General features: G+C 46.6%; 1 protein-coding gene across 2 annotated transcripts in view; it reads left to right on the forward strand.

The window, feature by feature from the left end:
- TRANK1 (tetratricopeptide repeat and ankyrin repeat containing 1) overlaps positions 1-14439 on the forward strand; it is an 80263-nt gene that overhangs the window by 26113 nt on the left and 39711 nt on the right. For both annotated transcript variants that reach the window (XM_029940453.1, XM_029940454.1), the window contains 3 exons: positions 3006-3176; positions 10406-10567; positions 12462-12716. In XM_029940453.1, the coding sequence (XP_029796313.1) occupies positions 3006-3176; positions 10406-10567; positions 12462-12716 (588 nt within the window). The remainder of the gene's footprint in view (positions 1-3005; positions 3177-10405; positions 10568-12461; positions 12717-14439) is intronic.

The raw sequence follows: 14439 nt of genomic DNA on the forward strand, positions 1-14439 counted from the left end.
GGGGGGGAGATAAGGATGAGATAAGGGAAAAACTATCTGGATGGTAAGAGTTGATCTAAGCACAGCAGTGCCTAAATGATGGTCTTTCCCAGACTCCAGGGGGAAGGGAGAAAAGAAGGAAATAGGAAGATAGTAAAGAGAAGACAGGGGAAAGAAAAAATTAAAGAGTAAAAATATTAAGAAAAAAACCAATTAAAGGTCATAAGCAAAAGCACAGCAGCTCTCCAGCGCGGATGGGCGTGGCTTGGTGTAGGTGGGTCGGGTCTCAGGGGCTGCTCTCTGAGGCCCCGCCTTGGTGGATGCAGGGAGAAGAATGGCGGCTGGCGCCCCAAGCTCCCCTCAGACCATGCGTTGCCAGCCACTTTCTTGATTCCAACCTCCTTGTGCCTCAGACGGGTCTAATTGTTTCAGTTTTTAAAGTTCTGCCTGGTTTTTAGAAACCCTTGCCCATGCACTCAATATTGCCAGTACAGTTAAAATCTCCTGCAAGCAGGCGGCTTTCTGGTCGGGATCGGAGAGGGGGATTATGAATCAGATTTTTCCCCTGGCTCTGCCTGAAGTTGGTGGGCTCCCGCCCGGGGGAGAACACCCCTGCTGAATGGACGGATATCTCTCTCAGTGCTCAGCGGCCCTCAGTCCCGGGCTAAATCTCCCCTCTGCAGGGATTACGCTGTGAGTGATTCAGTCTCCACTTCTCTTCCCCTGGTCTCTCTGCTGCCTTGCCCCGCGGTACCGCGCGCGGCTGTGAAGGTCCGTGCGCCTCTGGACACCCGGCCGCCCCGCGTGAGCGGCTCTCTGAGGATCTGTCCACCTCTGGTCTCCCGGCAGTCCCGGCTCCCCGCTGACCTGTCCGCCTCTGGTCTCACAGCCACCCTGCCTGTGTGGCTGTCCTCGCAGCTGGTCGCCTGTGGGCACGAGGGTTTCTGCGGGCCCAGCACCAAGCCTCTGGGCGCCTTGCCTCCCGGCCGGCGCTCCCTCCCCTAAAGTCTCCGGTCCCAGCTCGCACTCACTCACTCAGGCAACCATGAGACTGCTGTGATAAGGGGTCTGTTCGCACACCTCCGTTCTTGGAGACCAGAAGGCTGTGGCTTTTCACGTCTTCTCAGTTTGATGATTGTGGGTGGATGGAGGTAATGGGGCTCCTTACTTCTCCGCCATCTTGCTCTCATCTGTAGTTTCTTTTAAAACAGACTTGGTGGGACGCCTGGGTGGCTCAGTCAGTTGAGTGTCCTACTTTGCTTCAGGTCATGACCTCACGGTTTGTGAGTTTGAACCCCACGTTGGGTTCTGTGCTGACAGCTCAGAGCCTGGAGCCTGCTTCGGATTCTGTGTCTTCCCTCTCTCTCTGCCCCTACCCTGCTCATGCTCTCTATCTCTCTGTCTCTCAATGATAAATAAACATTAAAAAAAATAAAAATAAATAAAACAGACTTGGAAGTCACCTGATTTTCTCTTCAAAAATTTTTTTATGTTATTTATTTATTTTTGAGAGACAGAGAGAGACCGTGCAAGCAGGGATGATCAGAGAGAGAGGGAGATACAGGATCCGAAGAAGGCTCCAGGCTCTGAGCTAGCTTCAGCACAGAGTCTGACTCTGGGCTTGAACCCACGAACTGTGAGATCATGAACTGAGCCAAAGCCAGACACTTAACCAACTGAGCCACCCAGGCACCCTGGCATTTAGATTTAAAAAAATTTTTTTATAGTTTATTTATTTTTGAGACAGAGAGAGCATGAGACACAGAATCTGAAACAGGTTCCAGGCTCTGGAGTTTCAGCACAGAACCTGATGCAGGGCTCGAACCTATGAACCATGAGATCATGACCTGAGCTGAAGTTGGACACTTAACTGACTGAGCCACCCAGGTGCCCCATATTTGTTTTTTTTTTTTAATTTTTAAATGTTTATTTATTTTCGAGAGGGGGAGAGAGAGAGAGGCACAGGCAGACAGAGACAGCAAGTAGAGGAAGGGCAAAGAGACCAGGAGACACAGAATCGGAAGCAGGGCCCAGGCTCTGAGCTGTCAGCACAGAACCCGATGTGGGGCTCAAACTCACAAACTGCAAGATCATGACCCAAGTCGAAGTGGGACGTTTAACTGACTGAGCCACCCAGGCGCCCCATAGATTCATTTTTGATTGAGTAACAGGGAGAAGCTGTGTGTGTGGCAGGTGTTGGGAATCTCTGGGGCTATCCTGTAAGTACTGCATGCTAATTGACGTGCCACTGATGCTGCAGTTGGGGGTGATCTTAGAATTCAGGCTGCCCCAGTGAGATACTGGATGGGTAAGAAGTTTGACTTTTTACTTTTGTCTCATTTTTTGTACATAGGAGAAGGGTAGCTGTGACTGGGAATGCGGGAGAAGGATGATGCCAGTGTAGGTGCCTTGTCAAGGCGGTGAATTTTAGGCAAGTTGGGTTCGGAAGTTGGGGGTCAGGCATTGATTTGCGAAACTCTGTGTCCGCTCTTGCATCTGTGGTCACAGAGCCACCTGGTGCCAGGCAAACAGATATGTCATAGCAGCAAATGGAGCCAGCAGCCCGAGGGCGGGGGCTGGGAGGGAGAAACCAATGATGACAAAATGACCCTGATTCGAAAGATTGCCACTTTCTTCTCCTATCCTCAGGCAGGCTTATTTTTTATTTATTTTTTTTTCTGGAAGCATATTCTGTTTCCTCTCTAGGGAATAAAGAAATCTGAAGTCACCGCTTGCTGTTATTCTTACAGCTGGAACTGTTGCTTAGTGACCAGATTCCCCTCTCCTCGCTTGTTGCCAAGGAGCAGGGAGAAAGGTAGAGAGGAGCGCACTTATGAACCTCTTAAAAGCTATTGTCCTACCCACTCCATACAGGACTTCTCGCTTCTGGGAGTTGAAGCAGAGGGACATTTGTCTCCTTGCCCCAGGCGGCTCAGGCAGGGGACTGGGAGAAAGAGCTCTCATGGGCATGTCTCCTTATGGAAGGAACCTTGATGACCCCCCATTCTCTTTGTGGCCTGCTCTAGGACAAACCGAAGATGTGCAGATGCTCCTGCGCTTTGGGGCCGACCCTACCCTGCTGGATCGGCAGTCCCGGTCCGCCATGGATGTCCTGAAGAGGAATAAGAACTTCAAGGCCATTGAGAAAATCAACAGTCACTTAGAGAAGCTGGCTGCATGTTCCAAGGACCTGTCAGGTACAGCTTCTGGTGAAATAACTTTTTTGGAAGGGGGGTGTGCTCAAACTGGTTCTGTGCTATTAGATGTACATCGGATTGTACTTTCTTAGTGTGTAAAGATGGAAATGAGACCCCAGTCTTTGGAAAACTTGTTTGCCTTTTTGAAAAGATAGAATAAGCCAACTCTTATTTAGAGAGTTGTCTATGACATTCTGATAACTTTGCCAGGTCCACCTTTGGGCAGTATAGGTGATTTTTTTTTTCTTTCCATGCATTCACACAGTAAAAAAAGAAAAAAAATTCATACAAAACAGGAGATAACCAAAATCAAGCCTACTCCACAGAAGCAACTACAACCAACAATTTAATATATATTCCTATCTCTGTAAAAGATATGGTTTATCAGTTTGGGACAGCATCTATTGACGGGCTGCTGTATACAATAAAATTCAACAAGTTAGCTCCAATTGTTGAATCTTGCCTAGTAATGTCATATGTGGTGTTTACATTCTGTTCCTTAGTTCTGACTTTTCTGTGCTTCATCCACAGACGAATTCTAGAAGTGGAGTTCTAGTAAATGGCATTGATATGGTAGTGTGATTGTGTAAATGATTGTGTAAATTCTGTTTGGCCACGGGTGGCTTAGCTGAAGCCATAGAACAGAATCACCAAACGTCCTGAAGACTTTGCTCTTTAAATGTGATATTATTTAAGCACCCAGTTTAATGAAACCTATATATTATTATGTGTGTGTGTATATATATATGTCTCCATATATACTGTTTGGACCTTATTTAGACTTATTCCCAACATGCATGCATTTCTCTTTCTCTCTCTCTCTCATGTTTCTTTTAGTTCTTGCGCTTATATATGGCTCTGCGGCTCACGTTGTCTGTTTAGATCTCTCTTTTGATGTGCTAGCATACCTACCCAAGTAATTTTTTCCTGGAGGAGCCATGGCTAGTTGACTCATGGAGTGTTTGAAAATGTCTTTATGTTGTCCTTGTATTGGTTGAGTATAAGCATCGTATTTTTGAATACAAGCATTGCATTTGATTGATGCTAAATTGCCGTTTCCCCCCATATTTCAACACCTTTAAGATTGGAGTGTTTCACAACTGGTGACATGTCAGTTTGATGGCAGCTCTTTCTGGGGTGTCTGACCGTGCGTGGGATCTTAGGCTGAGAGACTCTTCTGTAAAACCTTCTTCCTCACAACTTTGAGGAAACTGTGTCATTGTGTTCTAGCCTCCCTTTGCTACTGAATTCGAAGTCTGGTGCCAGTCTCTTTTACTTTCCCTTCTAGGATTTTCTCTGTCCATCGAGTTTCAAAATGCCACTGGGATGTTTGTAGGTGTGGGTCATTTCCCCGCTTGGCTCTTGTTGGCCCCTTGCAATCTGATTTTTTTGGCACAGGGAAATTTATGTTCTATCATTTTGTTCCCCTCCAATGCCTCTTTGCTGCTGCCATGAAATGGCTGAGCTTTCTGAATTTATAACATGTCTTTCTACGTTTCCCAAATGTTTTTAGGTACTTTTTCCTCCCAGATCTTTAACTTGGTCTGCAGCATTTCTTTTATAACTCAGCTTGCCCTTTGCATTTTTTAATTCGGAAAGTCAGTTTTAATTTCTAAGAACTCTGTTCTTCAGTTCTTTCTTATCCACGGCAGCTCATGCTTGCTTCACATTCGCCACCTCTTTTAAGACTATTGAGAATTTTGGGGCGCCTGGGTGGCTCAGTTGGTTAAGTATCTGACTTCAGCTCAGGTCATGATCTCATGGTTCATGTGTTTGAGCCTCATGTTGGGCTCTCTGCTGTCAGCACAGAGCCTGCTTTGGATCCTGTCTTCCCACTCTCTTTGCCCCTCCCCACTCCCCTCTTAAAAATAAATAAATGTTTAAAAAAAATCAAGACTTTCTTTTCTAAAAGCACATTCTCCTCTCTTCTCTGAATTATTTGTTTCTTTGGGGGTTAGTAGATTCATTTTCTTATTTCTTTTTTGTGCTGTTTCTCTTCCTTTGTTTTAAAATAAAATAATTTTTTAATGTTTATTTTTTAAGAGAGAGAGAGAGAGAGAGAGAGAGAGAGACAGAGCACGAGCAGGGGAGGGGCAGAGAGAGCAGGAGACACAAAATCCAAAGCAGGCTCCAGGCTCTGAGCTGTCAGCACAGAGCCCGATGTGGGGCTTGAACTCACAAACCACAAGATCATGACCTGAGCTGAAGTCAGACGCTTAATTGACTGAGCCCCCCGCCCCAGGCGCTCTGCTGTTGCTCTTCCTTAATTATCTTCTGATCTTTTGATGGCTTTTGTTACAAATAGACTAGACTAACACTTAATAGATGGTTAGTGTGTGTTTACTGAAGTTATCTGGATGTGTTTCCCCCAGGAACACTGCCCCCCCACCCCCAGAGTGGGTAAGTAGGTGATAAATTGAAGGAAGGCCTTTGGGTGGGTGTGTTGGAGTGGAAGGCAGTGGGACAGGCAGGGATCATCATGATTGCCAGGGTCAGGAAGGTTTTATATGGGGGAGAAGCTGCTTGTCTTTTAACATCTCAGTGCCCCTCATTTCCCCATCTGTTTTCATTTTCATTTACTTGTTCAAAATATCTTCTGTTGTTTCCATGAGATCGTGGGAATGAGGGGGCAGAAGTGTATTTGCAGAGTCCTCTGCTTGTCATAAATGATTTTTTAAAGCTGTGACATACCATGTTTCGTTTTTAAAGGGCCTGGATGTTAAGGATGTGAGACTTCTTCTGCAAGGTAGTGCAATTAACAAGTGATTGTGAAATGCTTTCCTGCGAGTCTTATGTCTGTAATCCCAGCTTCGGGATGGGTTCTGCTGCTTGAGAAGTGGAAGCTAACCAAACATATTTCTCTGCCAGTGAATTTCCAAGCCCAGGGCTGTGGGCATGAAGGTTGTTCTCCAGTCATAAAAATTAGGGTTTTATGGGCCTGAGTCCCTCCCTGTCCTCATATGTTAATGGGCTTGATGGAAACTCTTTGGGAAGAGCTGCCGCCCGGGAGGTGGGGACTCTGGCTCCTGACCTGAGTCCACAAACTTATAATGGTGTGGTTTTTTACATCTCTGGTCCCAAGTAAAGCATCTTCAAGACACTAGCTGTTTTCAAACCCAGATGAACAATATTCCAACTTACAGAGTGGGATAAAAGATGTTCTCACCCTTGGCTCATCCTGGGTGTCTCTGTGCCCTGTTTAGATGATTATGGTGACAGCATCACTGGAGAGGATGGCTTTTGCACCCAGGTGAGAAATAAAGGGTCTTCCTGAAGAGTTGCTGCCTTTCCCTAATCCCGAGCTTCCTGATGTTAATGGGGACCCTTTGGGAGGTTGTTAAAATGCAGATTTTGATTCTGCAGGTTCTGGGCAGGACCTGAGATGTTTCAGTTCTTGCAAAGGAAGGAGGGAAGCCAGAGCCCACGTGGAGGAGCAAGGCTTCAGTCCTAAACAGTCAGGATTGTAGACAGAGGCTCCCCCCTGCCCATGTGCAGGGGGTATGTCCCAGGACCCCCAGTGGATGCCCTCAAACCGTGGACAGTCCTGACCCAGATGTACTATGTTCTTTCCTATTCATACGTCCCTGTGACACAGTTTAATCTGTAAATCGGGCACAGCAGGAGACTCAAAACTATAACTCAGAAGCAAATAAAACAATTATTGTAATCTATAGTGTAATAGAAGTTAGGTGAAGGTGGCCTCTCTTGCTCTCTCAAAACACCTGATTTGTACCGTGGGCACTGCGACAGAGCATTCGGCTAGCAGTGTCCTTATGACGATTTGTCAGGAGGAGGATCCTCTGCTTCTGGACCCTGGTTGATGGCCTGTCACTGGAACCCTGAAAAGGGAAACTCTAACGGCCTTTCCCTGCCTTTCCCTCAGCCGCCACCAGGTGGCAGCAGGCCCACCGCGCTGGCCGCTGTTCCTCTTCGGAGTGCAGCCCTCGTTTTCCTCTGCTTGTACTGATTCATTTAGAGTGAGGACCATTCCCGGCCTCCAAGGCCTTCCCCGGGGTGCTCCAGTGGGAGCCTGCTGCTTTCTGCTATGTGTTCAGGCAGACACCTTGGGCACAGCACTCAGAGGACACTGGAACCTTCTCTCTGTGTTGGTTTCCCCATAGACGCAACTGGGGACTCAGAGGCCTTGGTTTGTCATTTTACAATCCCTCGGTACCAAGATGGTGCCCTGTTTCCAATAAACACAGGCATCTGGAATAGCCCTAAAAGATCTTAACTTTTTCCTTATTAAAAAAAATCAATGTGTTCTTTTTAAGTTTTTTTACAAAATATAAAAAAGGAAAACAATAAAATATTAATTTTTCATAGACTTGCCTCCTCACCCCCCCAATGAATATATTTGTGATTTGGCCACTTAGTCTTGTTCCATGCTTTTAATGTTATACATTTTTCTTTTCTTTTATAAAAATGAAATGAATACATAAATTTAAATTGATCAAATGTGTGTACCAAAATTTAACCAGTTATGCCTTTTTTAGCTTGAAAGAAGAATTTTAGGCAAAAACAATCTCTTTTTGAAATGATTTATTTCTGTGTTCTAACACTTCTGAGCACTATTACAACCTCAGAAGACCTCTTTTCGTTTTAACTTTTAATTTTAAATCTGCTTATATATATCTAGTAACTATGATCATTGTAGAAAATTTATAAAAGCATAGTCTTATATAAAAACAAAAAATTATTATAATTCTTGGGCATATTTTGTCCAATCTTTTTGTTGCTGTTATTCAGCACTTACATAATCATCTTTAAAAAACAATCTGTGACTATTATATCTAAGCAGCTTTATATTCTGATGTTTCTTTTGTCTCTTATTAAGCTTATAGAAAATTTAGAACCAAACAGACAGAGTCAGAGTTATAAGCAAGTCACCCACATCTACGGAGGAGTACCATCATCATTTATGTGTCTTTTATACTTTTTTTTAAAGTTTATTTTTGAGAGAAAGAGAGAAATAGAGATCACGAGTTGACAAAGAGGCAGAGAGAGAATCCCAAGCAGGTTCCGCATGGTCAGAGCGGAGCCACGAGATCCTGACCTGAGTGAAACCAAGAGTCAGACGCTTAGTCGACTGAACCACCCAGGAGCCCCCTTTTATGTATCTTTGCATTGTTGATATCATTCTCCGGTTTCTTTCCTGACATGTGGAATTTTCTCTGACCCATTGCTCTGAACCATACAACCATGAGTTTATTAGACAATTGCATCTAATTGTCTGTGGAGTCAAGCTGAGTATGTTTCTGTTCAGTTTCAAGTAAATTTTAAACTAATTTCCCTAGTGGAAGAATGACGTTCTGGAACAGCTTTAATGGCATGAGGTCGGCACATGAGGGCACTGGGTGTGCCGCTTTTCCAAGGGTCCTCTTGCACGGTACTGTGAGGTTTCACTGTTCTCCCTGCATTCATTGGTATAGAAGATGACGCTGGCAGGGCCGAGTCTGGGGGTGCTAGTCGGCCACCATCACACCACATACACATTTCCTGGGGCTCCGGCAAGGTGATGTAGACCTTCCTTTGTCAAGGGGTTTCCATTTCTTTTTCTCTGGAGGATGGTGCTAAAGTGGGTCTTGCTTCTTTCTGGCACCTGGAGGTCAAAGGGCATTTGTCCCTGATGTCACTGTGTGTGCTCTGTGAGTGCGTCTGGTGCTCTGACTTGATGTGTCAAAAGGTGATCCAGGTGTGTATCAGAAGGCACAGCAGGGAATGTGGCAGCTGTGTGGGATCCCCTGTGTCCCTTCCACCATTGTTGGGTGCTCCCTGACACGCTGTGCCTTCAGTTTGGGAAGCCAGCACCCAAGTCTTGCTCTCAAGGAGACGAGCCTATGGAGTGCTTGGGAATGTACACCCTCGGGGCTCCACGCTGGAGCTTCGCTATGGGACCAGCAAAGCCCCCTGGCTTCCTCCCTGACCCCTCATCTGCTTCCCCATTCCTCCACTGGCCACCTCCTTCATCAACGACTTGCACTCAAATCCTTGATTCGGGGCCTGTAGCTGGGGAAGTTGATGATGATACAATGCTGCTTTTCTTTTTTCTCATGTTCAAATAGTTCATCTTTTTTATTTACTTTTTTATGTCTTTATCTTATTTTGAGAGACAGAGAGTGAGCGGGGGAGGGGCAGAGAGAGAGAAACAGAGACACAGAATTTGAAGCAGACTCCAGGCTCTGAGCGAGCTGTCAGCACAGAGCCTGACTGTGGGGCTCGAACCCATGAACTGTGAGATAATGACCTGAGCCAAAGCTGGATGCTTAACCGACTGAGCCACCCAGGCACCCCCTAGTTCATCTCTTTTAAAGCACTCCTGCTCTGTGTAGAACATGACCCTGAACATTCATTTATCTCTGCACAACACGATGACGCTTGACACCATGGGCCAGGCCCTTTTCGTTGGCTGTGAAAGCACACACGTCCTTTGTGCTCCGTAAGAGTCCCCTGTAAGCCCGAGTGCTTTCTGAGTGTATCACCTGATACCAAATAAAACATTTGCCCTTTGCAACATTCTGTCAGTGGAGATTTTGTAAGCATGACAGCTTTCTCAAGTGAATGGAACCAAGGGGAATGTGGTCTTCCGTTCTTTGGCTAGAGAGGTGACTCCTTCCCTTTGGCTTTCTGCTTGCCAGTAAGACGCGTGGGTGGCCGGCGTGTGGTTGGATGTTGCTGCGGTGCTAAGCCCTCCTCTTGCTGCCTTACTTCCCTGAACCGTCATGTCTGTTATCTATTGCCTTGTAACAAATCGCTCCCCAGGTTTAGTCTCTGGAAGCAACAAGCATTTATTTCGCTCATGATCCTGTAGGTCAGTAGTTCAGGCTGGGTTGTTCTCGTAGCTTTAACTGAATTCCTCCAAATGACTGTGGACTTGCTGATCTTGGCCAGGCCCTTTCACACGTATGGAGCCTCAGTTCGGACAGCTGGACCGATCCCTCTTTCTTCTGTGCTATTTCTTGTCCTCTCGAAGACGAGACTGGATCGGTTCACTGGATTGGCCCCACCTCAGAGCGAACATCAAAATCACTCACTGTGTTCTGGAAGGCTAGAAGCCAGGCCAGAAGCCAGGGTGGAGAGGAGAAAAGTCTCCATCTCTTGGTGGAAGGTGATGCAAAGTCGCCTGGCAAAGCAAGTGCATACAGGAGGGGTGGAGATCTGGGGTGGTTTTCACCACCTCCCACAGCTGTGGTCCCTCGATTTAGAATCACCGTCTGCTGGTTTTGCAGGACTGAACAATGGTGATGGGCCCGCTAGTGAGACCGACATTTTCCGGAAGGCCACTGAGGAGCTGGTGAAGCACATGAACTCTGGAAACCAGCTGCTGTATAAAAACATTCTGAAGCAAGAAGTAGTTCAGAGGTTCCTGCGCCCCCTTTCTTCTCTGCAAGGTAACTGTGCTTGCAACATTCGGTTGTGCCAAAGGTGATTTATGCTCCCTAGAACTCGTTTCTAAGATCTTAAAACAATTTTTGTAAATTTTTGTTTATTTTTGACAGAGAGAGACAGAGCGTGAGAGAGGGAGGGGCAGGGAAAGAGAGGGGGAGACACAGAATCCATAGCAGGCTCCAGGCTCTGAACTGTCAGCACAGAGCCTGATGCGGGGCTCGAACCCATGAACCATGAGATTATCATCTGAGCCAACTGACTGAGCCATTCAGGCACTGCCCTCCCCCCTTTTCGAGTATCTTTAAAACATTAATTAAAAAAATAAAAGTGATGAGCTGTGTGTAAAATTTCAAGCACAGAACATTATTTGGTGGAAAGTCTAGATCATCTGCCCTGGACTTTAGCACCCCATTCTCATTCCCAGCATCAGCCTGTTTCTGGTTTATCACTATCCTGCAACAATTACTTTTGTATATATGATCCTTTTTTAAAGACCACAGATGTTTCTCTCTTCTATAGATAGTGGCTAGTATTGGTATATAAAGTTATTGTAGAACTGAATGTAAATTTTTTCATTAGAGGGAGATCAGGGAAGTTCCGGAAAATAACTTTAGATAACATTTTAGATAACTAGGGAAGATTCTAGAAGCCCTAAGGAGGTGAAATTTAGTCCTTTTAAAATTGGCGGTCGGTATAGGCTGTAACACATTCACTTGGACCATCCAAAGGGCTGAGATTTCTTAATTTTCCAGAAAATGCAAGAAGGGGTGGCCTGTGGAATGAAAAGGCTCTTCAAGGTATGCAGCAGACCTTTGCGTTTAAGGCTTTGCATTTGAATCTTAACTCTACCACTTACCAGATCTGCAGCCTTGGGCCAGTTATTTAACCTCACAACCTTCGGTTTCCTCAACCATGCATTAGCTAGGGTACTAACCGGCTGAGATGATGGATGGAGACCTAATCCAGGGTCCAACAGAATTGTTTTTCTTGTTCTCAAATGACTTTTTTTAAAATATTAAGGTAAATATTCCTTTTAGAAACCTTAGGGGAAGGTGGGAAGCAAAAACTAGCCAATGCAAATTAAATTACTCTTATAGCTCTTGATTTCTTCCCTTCTTCTCTTCCTCCCTGCTTCCTTACTCCTGGGATTGCCAGACAAACCTCAGAAGGCCAGTTGAATTCTAATTTTAGATAAACAATGAATATACCTTTAGTATGTCCCAAAATAGTACGTGAAATATTTCAAGTGTTGTCCACTTGAAATTCAAATTTAACTGGGATCCTATATTTTTATTTGCTACATCTGTCAGTTTACTTACTGAAGACCTCTTGGAGAAGTTTTCCACCAGCATCGTGAACTGGGATGACCATTATCTTGTCTGCATATGTCAGAGATCAGATGGAAACACTTAGCACCTTGTGGTACAAAATTAAGAACTGAGGGTTAAACCGTCCTCTCACTCCTCCCTGGCAACTCTTGACATTGTAATTATTCTATAGCGTCTCATTGCATCTCAGTATTCCTTAAGCAGAACACACTCTTAATATTACGAAAAACTTAAGCCAGGCTCTAGCTCTTTTCATCTCTGCCCTGACTCACGCATTCTTCCAAGGTCAGTCATGTTTCTGCCCTCCTCCTGGGCCAGGCTCTACTCTCCTTCGAGTATCTCTAACCTTCCCGAGAAGGTCACGTGGCCAGTGCTCACACGGATGCTCATGAGGGGTTGAGTTATGTGCTCAGAGTAATGAGTCACTTCTGTTTCCCCCAGTGCTTCAAAACACAGACCAGGAATCCATGTTCATTATGCCTACATGTGTTGGGTGGTCTTTGGGGACAGAAATCATACGAACCTTTTTTTTTTTTCTGGGCGTGTGGTGTATTCTTATTTTTGAAAGAAATTCCTCCTGACCTGGTCTGTGACATTAACCATGACTGCGCCAACACCTTCATCAAGTTTCTGCTGGAGAAACAGAAATGGCCCGAAGTGCTTCTGCTACTGACCCGCAAAGTAAGTGGGGAGCTGCCCCTCAGAGAAGGCCTCTTCAAGGGCTGCAACTTCTCCGACCTTGACCTCTGCGCCGTCATCCCCCGCCTCAGTGCCTGGGACCCTCGGAGAATGCAGCTCCTGGGCTGCCTCATCGACAGCGGAGGTGAGAAGGCCCGTGATGAGCACTGGAGACGTGGCCCCTGCGATGGCAGGCCACTGCTGGTTGTGGAACTGTCACTTGACTTTGGAGATTCCTCTAAATTTTGCCCCATTGTCTTCTTGGGGAACTTCTCTTTTTGCACCAGTGACCAGGTTAATGCCCTGTCAGTGGGTGCTGGCCTGTAGGAACTCTGCACTTTTGTGAATTCCTCTTACCTCTGTTGTCTTGTCTTCTGCCTAGTGTGTGGAGGGGGCCCTTGGCCCTGGGTGTAGCCCACAGCGGTCTTTTCCTTCCGATGGCTGGCTGGACTCAGCCCTCCACTCAGGATGCTGTGTGCATCCCTGTCAGACTCTCTGGCATTCTTTTCTCGTCAGTGGATTGGGTTTTGTGCTTTTTTCTAAAGAAATGGCCAGATAATTGGTGGGTGGAAACATCTGCCACTATAATCAGCACAACCCCACTTGGCTCAGTGTCCGTCTGGAGGGTGCCGTTGAGTTTGTCTCCTACCTTCCTTCCTTCCTCTCTCTTTTTTTCTTTCAAGTTTATTTATTTATTTTGGAAAGAGAGAGCGCGCGTGTGTGTGCGCGCGCGCACACACACACACACACACACACACACACACGCATGGGGGGGGAGGGGCAGAGAGAGGGAGACACAGAATTCGAAGCAGGCTCCAGGCTCTGAGCTATCAGAGCCCAATGCAGGGATGGAACCCATGAATTGCAAGATCATGACCTGGTGAAGTTGGCTGCTCAACCAACTGAGCCACCCAAGTGCCTTGGATTGGGTTTATTTTAAAACTAACTTGAAAGCACCAGCCTCCTCCTGCCCCACTCCCCCAACCCAACTCATCCCACCACTAATTGCGTGGCCTCAGACATGCTATCTCTGCCTTCATGTCCTTGTTTATAAAATGAGAATGCTAACATCCCCCTTTCTTAGGGATGTTTTAATGTTGAATGAGTTCACACATGCAGGTTCTTGGAAGAGACCCATGGCCATTTGGTGTTCAGCTTGCTTGGCTGTTTAAGGGGGAAGGCCCTCTATTGGTCCTCAGCTCTCAGAGGGCCATATAAAGGCTTCAGGTGTTGACTGGACCCACACGTTCCAGGAGGAATGCCTCCTGTATTTTGTTTCTGGAAACCCATTCCTTGAGCGGAGTGTTCCTACCTTTGCCTGGAAACTGGCCGTCATGCAGTTTCTCCTTTGTTCCTGAGTCAGCAAGCCCTTAGGAATCACCTCCCTGGAATCTTGGGTGCTCGGGAGCAAGGGCAGAGTCAGTGCGCTAGGGGCATGTGCGGATTGTAGGGGTGGAGGTCGGGAGCCTGCGGTATAAGGGGGTGTGAACTGAGCAAATAGGAAGCCGATGTTGGGGGTGGAAGATGGCATTTGAGGGTAGAAGGGGATCCTCAGGAAGGAGCTTGGTAGAAGCAAGGACGTAGGAAGCCAGGCTCGTGTCCTGACCACCTACTGACACCTACCTAGGGTGTCAGGCAGGCACCAGGATTTCCATTGTTCACGGGCCCTGTCCCCACTCCCGGGCAGCACTGAAGATGGGGTCTGGGAATACGAGGGGGAGCAGAAGAGTGGGGGGTGGCACGGCCCACGCACGGGATACCTGAAGGCGTTGGGCTTTCACTCTGAGGGCTCTGGGAAGCCTTCGCCTCCCCGAGGGGCTGGTGGTGAGAGGGGCTCAGAAGTCGGGTCAGCATCAGCTCTTGGAGAA

The sequence above is a fragment of the Suricata suricatta genome, chromosome 5 (assembly GCF_006229205.1).
Source record: "Suricata suricatta isolate VVHF042 chromosome 5, meerkat_22Aug2017_6uvM2_HiC, whole genome shotgun sequence".
Taxonomy (NCBI): Eukaryota; Metazoa; Chordata; class Mammalia; order Carnivora; family Herpestidae; genus Suricata; species Suricata suricatta.